The 10274-nt window shown below is 38.8% G+C and overlaps 1 protein-coding gene across 1 annotated transcript; it reads left to right on the top strand.

The window, feature by feature from the left end:
- Nucleotides 1-2337: 2337 nt before the first annotated feature.
- LOC18431738 (Protein kinase superfamily protein) lies at nt 2338-5500 on the top strand. Its single transcript, XM_006841856.3, has one exon. The coding sequence runs from the start codon at nt 3742-3744 to the stop codon at nt 5068-5070; it is 1329 nt and encodes a 442-aa protein (XP_006841919.1). The 5' UTR covers nt 2338-3741; the 3' UTR covers nt 5071-5500.
- The last annotated feature ends 4774 nt before the right edge of the window (nt 5501-10274 follow it).

Raw genomic sequence — 10274 nt, 5'->3', positions numbered from 1 at the left:
GATTGGAATACTGGTATTAATTCTTTGGAAATTTAGATGGGGAAATTGATTGTGATTGGGTTTGAACTTTGAACTTACAGTTGGGACACTCAAGAGCATTATAGAGTATTATCTTGATTGATATTAAGGTACGAGATGAGGAAAGAGGTTTTGAATTCCATTGTCCTCATAAAATGATCCCTTTTTAGGGTCACAATAAGGGTATGCATCGGTCAATTTTCCTTCATGTTCCTGGAGTTGACATATAAGATGAAGCCCAAACGAGATTTTCAGGCTCCTGTGGAGACCCAAACTGTTTGTATTTTATGACATGTTGGGTTCTTAAATGCCCTTTTCAATCTTGGTTTGGCACAAGTTATGTAGTCAAGCCACATACCTTTAGCATTGATGGCTTCATCATCTGAGACTGATCAGTGAATGGGGTTGCAAGTCATTAAAGGCCACTTGAGCATCCAGGGCCTAGAGTTGGGGCTTCAAGTATCTTCGAGTATGAGAAGAGGGAGGTGCGTGAGGAGGTAACCTTTGGCCACTCACTGGTCAAGACATTGGCATTGGTAAGATTTATCTTAATTGTTGTTGTATGTCTTGTGTGATGATAGACTCTTCAATGTTGCCTAAAAAGAAGAGGAAGCTTACCCTGGTTACTATTTTGGTTATGTGGTCATGTGTTAGTTCAACTAGAAATCAGAATTATGTTAATGTTTTGGTCCTCTGCAGAAAGCTAGTAAGAGGGTTAGTTTGTCTGTTGGAAGGTCAAGATCCTCATTTAGGTTCTTCTAAATGGGTTGCATGGTGCAGGCTAGATCGCTAGGTATTCCTTGGAGACAGCAGGTTGCATGGTATTTGTTCTATTATCTCAGCTACAGAAGGAAGATGAATTCCAACATGTGAAACTTGTTTTGCCAACAATGGAGGTTTTAATAATCTCATCACTGCCTCACCACCTCACCATACCTAGTGCTTCCCCCAAAGACTCAAGTGCTTGAATGACAGGGCAGACACCTAACATAAGGGATAAAGTAGTTGTTGGGTTCCAAAAAGACTTAAAAAGAGTTTGTTAGGAATCTACGATGGTTTTCAGTATGGTTTCCAATAGATTATTCCCATGTATGAATTTAAGTCACTTTTGTTGGGGGTATGCTATGATGATCTTGGAGGATGCGTACTCATGGACAAAATTGCCCATGCACAATTAGCCAATCCTTCTTGACCCAAAAAAACAAAAAAAGATTCAGAATCTTTCCCTTAGATGTCATGGAGTAACAGTGTCTCCTGCTTTGGCTGGCACCCTTAGATAGAGAGAGAAGAATTATAAGATTATGGTCAACTTTCTTTTTGTGGATGATAGGCCTGTCATTAATTTAGGAACACTATTTAAGTGTTTCTCCAAGTATCAATTGTTGGGGGCATCCCACAGGATTGATGTGAGGGAATAGCCAAAAATAATTGGACACACCCTAGGAGGTGTGCTTAGGGGTTCATGGTCTTCTCACCCCCCTGAGACCATTGGGATACTTTCGAATCACATTGGTTGAAAATCTCTCCTTTTCTGGATGAAATCACATGTTAGGGCCTCAGTGGTACCTCATAATAGGATAGCAATAAGATGATGTATCCCTTCATGGATTGGCTTGTCAGCTTTGGGCTGAGATGGAGAGGATGTTTTCCTCAGACCATATGCTCAGGTATGACTGGGTTGGTTGAAGAAGTTTCAATCCTGCTAAATTTCTTTGTTCTGTTTCTTTTTTAGGTGACTAAGCTGAGATTCAAATCATACACTGTAGTGTTTCAACCCATATGCCGTAACCACTTTGCCATGAAGCAGAACCACAGAGCACCTCAAAAAGTATTTTAGGGTTCCAATATTAGGTCAGATCTTGCAACATTCTGGGCGTTCAGCTGAGCTTTTGAGAAATTTGGTTGCATTGCCTTGGTTATTAAACATCATATTCCGTACCTCCTGGAGGATGGGGAAGTTTGATGCAGCATTGCAGATACTTGCCTTCTATTTATTTTTTAGCACAGGAGATCAATATTGACATTTCACATTTTTATGATTACTCAATCTTAAATCCAGGCTAAGCCATTGAAACTGCTTTTAAAATATAATCAAAGGGGTTCTATGTCATTCTATGATCATTGGAAATACAGGGGTGGTGAAGAGCATCTTCCATTTAAATTGATTGCGTGAGGAAAGTACCTAAGTATTTTGGTTTGAGTTTTCAGCAAAACTTTGGTGACTTTTAGTAGTTTTTACTTATACTTCTTTCAACAAAGCACATATGTTTGATTTCACAAAGCTTTTCATGATGTAAATATTTGTGTGTGGAATTGGTAGGACATAACTAATGGACTAATCATTTATAAAAAGAATGAGGAAACTTAAAATCAATTTCAATTCTATTGTCCCTCTTCCTCCAGTCTTGGCATTTGGATGTATTGAGGGGACAACTTTGATGCGACTGTCATGGAAGTTATGTTGATGTTAAGCAGGGGCATAGTTGAGGCCAGAGAGAGACACAGCTTGAACCCTGTTTCTTATTAAAGACAGGCCTTGGCTGTATTCTGTAGGGACAAGTACATCAAGGGTATCGGCTACATTGGGGAGATGGCATAGTGCAGGCCCTAATGTGGTTGCCAATTTTATTTTGCATCCAAGGGAGCCATATGTATAGATACTGTAAGGGGTACTAATATTAAGTTGGGGTTGGCAATGGGCTGAGCGACTTGGTGCCTTGGCCAGAAATTGTGGCCCAAATGGCCGGGCTAGGGCCAGCAGTGGCCCAGTTTGGCCCCACTTTTTTTTTCTATTTTTTTTTCCAATTTTTTTTCCCACTTGCTGCTAGGCCAGACTGACCTTAATATGACCAGTACCTGGGCTGGCCTTAGAAGGACAAAGACTGTGCTAGGGCCAAGGCTAGCCCGGTTCCTTGCCACTCTTACATAGAGTAGTGTTTTACTGTGAGCGAAGGGCTTCTGTAATCTGTCTATGGTATGTTGCTAAATATTTTTAGGGAATTCAATTAAAGATGCATGTTTTTTCTTGCTTTAAGAAATGGTCCTCCATCTCACTCTCTAGATTTTTATCTTGCTTTAAGAAATGGTCCTCTATCTCACCACTGTCATTTTCCACCAACTTCCCGAATTTCCACAAATATTTTGTATGGGAGAATGAGCAAGAAAAAGGGTATTGAATGGGTCAAATGCTTCATATAAAAACTGTAGAAGTCTGTACTCCACGTATTTAATGCAGGCATTGACATGGTCACTCATCCCAATTGCTAAATAAATCTCTATATAAACACTTATATCATATTCTCTGAGAGGATGTGAAAAAAAAATAATTCCTCTAGTCTCATGAGTAACTAGTCCACAGACCACTCTCAATGGACAATTGGCAAAGACACCTCACCTATTTTTATTTAAGAAAATGGCCAAAACATGTTGACTTCCTTCTCACCTGCTCCATATACTAAGCACATCTTATTCCTTGACTCTGCTCCTTCCTCTGATTCAAGGCAAGAACATGCCTTCTCTCTCTCTCAAACCAATGACAGATTGGATGTAGACTAAGAAGAGCTAAAACTTTCATCACTTCACCTTCCCTCTGAAGATAAAAGTGCCACATCTCTCTTCCCCGCTCTCCATGAGCTAACAAAAATTAACAGTCTCAGTTCTGGCCCTTCCCACTAATTCTGGAGAAGCAAAGCCTTGAACTACCTCTCTCTCCTTCTCTCTTATATGGAGGGAAAGACAGTAAGGATCGCCGGATCCACAGCAATCCTCCTCCTAGTTGTAGTACTTGTGGTCTTGCGCATTTGCCTCGGCGCCTCCAAGGCCTTCTTCCTGGCAGCTGCACCATTATGGGCAGTCCAAATTGCACTCCTCGTGTGGATTCTCTCCCACCAATGTGCTGACCGCCACCGTCATGCCCTTGCTGCTGAGCTGGCTGCCGAGGGAGAGCAGATCCGTCTCGAGTACAGCTTCCTCCGCCGGGTTGCCGGCCTCCCCACCCGATTCCGCCTTGCGGACATCGAGGTCGCCACTAACAGCTTCCAAACGATACTCGGTTGTGGCTCCTCGGGAGCGGTCTTCAAAGGCGTCCTCCATGACGGTACCGAGGTAGCGGTAAAGCGCATTGATGTCTCTGAGCACGGGGCCTCGGAATTCAAAGCCGAGGTAGCAGCCATCGCAAGCGTACAACACGTGAATCTAGTCCGCCTCCTAGGGTTTTGCGCCGAAGGGTCCTACCGCCACCTAGTGTATGAGTATGTACATAATGGTTCTCTTGATGCTTGGATTTTCCCTGAGAAGGAAAGGCATGCTACCTCTAAGAGGCACGAGCCTTTGCCATGGCACATGCGGTTTAGGGTGGCCATTGATGTGGCCCGCGCACTCTCGTATCTACACCATGACTGTCGGTCTCGCATCTTGCACCTTGATGTCAAGCCTGAGAATATCCTCCTCGACGACTGCTATAGGGCCCTGGTGTCAGACTTTGGTTTGTCGAGGCTCATGGGGCGCGATGAGAGCCGTGTGGTCACTACGGTGCGAGGAACGAGGGGTTACCTTGCACCAGAGTGGCTCCTTGAGCACGGAATCACCGAAAAGTCTGACATCTACAGTTACGGGATGGTATTGCTTGAGCTTGTCGGCGGTCGGAGGAACGTAAGGGTCTCTGGAGGAGGAAGGGGCCCGATGAGGAAGTGGTCGTACTTCCCAAAGGTGGTGATGGAGAAGGTGAAAGAGGAGCGGGTGATGGACATATTGGACCCCAGGCTTGCGTGCCTAGGTGTGGAGGAGCGTGAGGTCCGGCTAGTGGTGTTTGTAGCCCTATGGTGCATACAAGAGAAGCCTAGGCTCAGGCCTAGCATGGCACGAGTGGTCGACATGCTCGAGGGCCGGGTCCATGTGGACACCCCACCTGAGACAAAGATGGCCATTGTGGACCTGTTGTCCATTGACGAGATTACAACGCCGGACCGGCGTCCAATGAGCGGAGCCATGGCATCAGATGCAGAGTCTATCGTCAGTTGCTCTATGACCATGTCTGTGGCGTCTCCTAGGTAGGGCAAAGGGGAAGTCACAGCCCATTTGTTCATTTTTTCAGGGCAACTTGTTGCATCAGGGGCAAGTATTGAAAGCATGACCTCCCTCTTACAAACTGTCACATTAGTAGACCAACTTCCCAATTAAATTTGGGGAGATGACCCCTTCGCAGGCATACCTCACCTTTTGGGTGGGAATAGAATTTCAATTGTAATATTCTTTTGTTCCTGAGCCTCATTAATTTTGGAGAGGAATTCAGCATGGTTTTAGAAAAAAGTTTAAGAACCATCTTAAGGGATTGATACAGTGACAAGCCTTCTCAATAAAGGATACACAGTGTGCTTTTAGATGTTTGTGAAGCTTTTGGCAAGGGTGAGGGTCTTCAAAAGTGGGGAGGCCTGGACCCTTTGTGTTGAGTTTGCAGAAATAAAATTTCTTACAACCTTTTCAAGATTTCCAGCTACCCACCTATTTTGTTTTTGAAATAATATATATAGTATGATTGCATTTCCTAATGAAATTATTACAATTTTCATTTTAAAAGTGAAGAAGTTGGATTGAAATTTTATGTTTATTTGTGAGTGCGGCTAATGCAAGCAGTCTGATGAAAAACTAGAAAAAAAAAAAAAAAAAGGTGACGCCGGCAGTTCTTTGGGAGGCAATTGTTGATACATCCATGAGCTAATGCCTCATTCAACCATATGACGCTTTACCAGGAAGCTGTAATAATGTTTTGCAACAAAATGTTGTCGAATGTCGATTAATCCACGAAAGCTTACTTGATTATAATCTATAATTGGTTATAATTTGGATATTTTTTCATAACAACCTTGTTTTTTCTATATTTTAGCTTCACATAGGCAAAATACTGATTAGCTAAATGAAGAATGGGAGTATGAGAAACCTATTTACTGGGCCATTTTTAGATGGCCAATTTGATGATACAGAGTACAGACAAATGTTTAAACCCGTTATTTACATATATAAAAGGGAAGATTGAGAGAATGAAGAGAAAAAAAGAACTAAAAATGATGAGAAAAATTCATTTTGGGTGCCATGATCTTGTTCTTCGAGTCAATATAAATAACATTGAAAAGAAAGTGGTTAGTTGCTGGTCCTCCCTGTTCAACTTCAAACAAGGAGATGTGCCTTTTTTTTTTTTTTGGGTAGTTCGAGTGGGGTAGGAATTGAACTTGAGATGTAGGATTGCTTGCAACTGCTAACTACTCAAGCCCAGGCCCAATTCCTCGTGACTTATCCTTGGAATTGAACTTGAGATGTGCATTGCTTGCATCGATCTAATTTGGAAAAAGAAGTTTGCTTTTAATTAGGTCTTTGGTAGAAATTGGTAATGACTTAGATGCTCAATAGTGAATTTGTAGACTTCGTGATTTAATCCCAGGCCACCAATTTGAGATCTAATGAATGTGAATGATTGTGACCTTTATATATAGAAGATAAATAATTTTTTTGTAAACAATCTCAAAATGTTATTATATTATTTGACAAAGACCTCACCCTTTCAAAGTATATTCCAAACAACTTGTTCCCTTAGACATATGGCAGAGATATAGTGCACATAACTAAACTACATCAGATTGAAGTTTCAAGGCTAATTTCTTGAGTTCTAAATTGAAAATAGCATTTATTTTTATAGTGGAAAATTACCATATGATCCTCGTGACCAAGCAAAATCAATTATCCATGCACTATGTATTTGCTCTTGAAATTTGTGAATAACCAAATATTATACAAACTTCACATTGTGGTTTGTTCTTGGAAAATTTCAGATGGAGTCACTTCTCGAGGGGGTGTTTGACTACTGGAAACTTTGGCATCAAAAGTCAAAAGTTTTAGGTATGTGTAAAAGTTGTGTTTGAAAAAGCGAAATTCACTGTACTTGAAATCCAAACTTTCCAAAAAAAGAGAAATCCAGACTTTTGACTCCCCCCATGGAAGTGCAGACTTCTCATTTTTTGAAAAGTGCGCACTCCCCATTTGAATAGTGTCCAAACTTGCTGTGGTCACATAACTAATTTGAATCTTTTTTATAAAAATCAGATTGAGATGAAACGTTGAATTTTTGCACGCCTCATTGGGGCGCAAACATAAATAATATATATATTTTTTGAGACAAAAGGAAATAAAATATCTTTAAATTTTGGGGTATTTTGGTCATTTTATGTTTAAAATTATTTTTTGAAATATTTTTCAATGGTGTGTATGGATGAGAAATTTACACACCCCAAATTTTAGATCAATCTAATATGTCAATTTTTTTTTTTTAAAAAATGTACATGTTCTCAACTGCCCGATAAGATCATATGGTTGAGATCAATAATATTTTACTTCTAAATTATAACTACATTATGTGATTTGTATCATCCATTTTATTAGACCTACCATAGTTGAGCAGTGATTTTGATATGCCATTCATTCAAATGTGTCATCCCCTCATCAATGAAAATTACAGGGAACGGTTAAACTAGGTCGATTTCAAATTTTGAGGCTCAACCATGTATGGTTTTCCTGATATCAAGACAGTAAAAAATATTACAAGATATCAAAATCTCGAGTATCCAAATTTAAAAACTAAAAAATTCAACTTCCTTTTCAGGTTTCCAATGGCCAAACAAACGTTTACATAGATTCTTATAAGGGTGAGGATTGTATAAAGTTGCCTCCTGTAGAAGTTAGGCACACCTATAAAATTTACATAGAGATGTCGTTTCGGCGATGGAAACCTTATGATAGCTTCAAAATCTCTTTTTATCCTTAGTTATAAAATTTAAAATTTCATAAACGGTATAGATCAAGTAGATAAAAAAATACTTAAAAATCTTTTTTCAAGACGGTTTAGATAACTTGTTATAAGATGCACTATTATTTGGACTTGAATTCTATTTTTCCTTCATGTCCATTCTTCTTAAGGTCGAGATGATCAGTTGGAGGGTTCTTCTATGCCAGAACACTCTCCAATGCAAGATTCTTGAGGTGCGCCTTACTTCAACAGTACAAAGTTGCAACCTTATGTAAACTTTGTCCTTCTAAAATGCTATTTTTAAGGGATAGTAGTATTGCCAGCACTAGGGTTCCACAGGATGCTAACGCCTTAGTAAATATCCAACTTCAAGGAGGGACAGTTAATCAGGTGCTAGTGAATTGCGCGAAACTCAGTGCTTGTTCTGTATACAAAATAAAACCATTTCTTTGGTTTGTATAAGGTTGCAACCTTGAACTATCAAATTCAGGTGCGCCCTCATGAGATGTAATTTTTGTATAAAAAATTCATAGGATGGTATAAACTTCTATTTTTGTCTCCAAATGTAAAATTTTAAACTCAAAATATGGTTCAAAAGCAAATCTATAAACACAAAAACATCTTGAAAATGGATAGTCCAGATAATGTGTTGCAAGATGTATTGATTTTTGGACTTGAAATTTCTATGCATTATTTTTAGGACTTGAAATTTCTTTTTTCTCCATATCTATATCCCGATGTCGATATGGTCAACATCAAAACAATCATTTTTGAAGGATTTTAGAGCTGCATCTTAATTCTAAATTTGAAGGTGTCAACTTTACATAAACTTTTTCTTTTTATTTTTAGCACACTTGTGTAAAGTAGCAATAATAGGGCAGCCAACAACTTTGAAATTTGGAGCATATGTTCTTAAAAAGTAGTCTAATCTAATAAAATATCAAAAAATAATTCACAAATATTAAATAGAACAAGATACCCCTAAAACTTTTAGGGGTATTTGATTAATTTAATTTCTATGAAAATAATTTTTAAAATATTTGTATTAGGTGCACTTTAATGAGAAGAGTAGACGTCCCAAATTTCATATCTTTTGGATTTTTATAAAAATAAATAAAATTTAAATACAAAATATAGTCGTGATCATCAGTTTGACCAGGACTAATGAGCAATTTGAATTTTAAAAACTAATTAGATATGTATTGTCATACAAAAGGTTCTCCCTCTCAAGGTGACAATTCTATCTTCGCAATAAAGGGCAAATTCCATATTTTTTTCATGGGATTAGAGTGGTTTGGAAGTTAAAATATCCAATAAGATTATTTATCTTGGTACAAGAAAGTTACAATTACAGTTAGATGCAAAATGGGATAGTTGAGATTGTGCTAGTCAAAAGGAAAATTTGAAATTACCCCTGGCTTCCAGGTTTCACATTTGACGATTAGGAGTTATTGTAACATTTAGGGCTGGTAATGGGCCAAGCTTGGCCCTTACCAAGCTGACAAGGCTTTGGTCCTCTCTAGATAGGGCTAGGCTAGGACGGGCTTCATAGATTCAAGATAGAAAACAAGGGAAAATTTCGTATAAAACTCTAATTCCTCGTATACGGTGAAATCTTTGGAGATTTTTTTATACTGTTTGAAAGAAAAACAGAAAGAGGATTTACCATGCAATAATATGAGAAATTAGGGTTCTATAAGAAATTTTCTAAAAAAAAAAAAAAAAAAAAATTAGAAAAAACACATGGCAAGGCGGGCTATCCCTGTCATAGAACTAAGTAGCCCAGTCGTGACCCGGCTTGGCTATCAGACCACATTTTGTGGTTCAGGCACTAGTTGTGTAGGGCCGGACCTACTGGGTCGAGCTGTGCTCCGCCCATTATCAGCTCCACCAAAGATAAAAGGTTTGATTATAGAGCGGGCATATTATGCCCATAGGAGTATACTATATATCTACTCCCTCGAGGACCACCTAAAATTACTAGATGATAACATTTTTTTAAAAAGAAAAAATTTGAAATTAAATTTTCTAACTCTTAGATCTCACATTAAAAAAAAAATGGATGGTCTCAATTCAATCTCAAGACCAGTTTTTAAAGTGCATAGAGTATGACTTGGAAAAATTTATTTTATTGAAGTTAGTCTATATGTTTACATCCCCTTTGGATCCTAAAATATCTTCTAGATTGAGTTTTGCCCGAGGGAGTAAATGGACAGTATGCTCGAGTGAGATCATGAAATCGTTTACGTTATAGAATATACTTTGACAACGAGAAACGTCTCTGTGCTCAAAATTCAAATTCTTAGAATAAATAAAAGAGCCTCTTTCTTAAAGAAAGGCGGTGTAACTCTCAACGCATGACCAGAACAGTTTTTTATGCGTTGAAGAAACTAGGGAAGAGTAAATACGGCCAGGACAGTTTTTTATGCGTTGAAGAAACTAGATGCGTTGAAGAAACTAGAGA

Source organism: Amborella trichopoda, chromosome 5, assembly GCF_054954075.1.
Source record: "Amborella trichopoda isolate Santa Cruz 75 chromosome 5, AtrichopodaSantaCruz75HAP2 v2.0, whole genome shotgun sequence".
Classification (NCBI taxonomy): Eukaryota; Viridiplantae; Streptophyta; class Magnoliopsida; order Amborellales; family Amborellaceae; genus Amborella; species Amborella trichopoda.
This window is presented reverse-complemented; position numbering and strand designations above follow the sequence as displayed.

Bases quoted from the DNA above. Each gene is read 5' to 3' on its own strand.
- LOC18431738 (XM_006841856.3), top strand. From the start codon at position 3,742: ATGGAGGGAAAGACAGTAAGGATCGCCGGATCCACAGCAATCCTCCTC.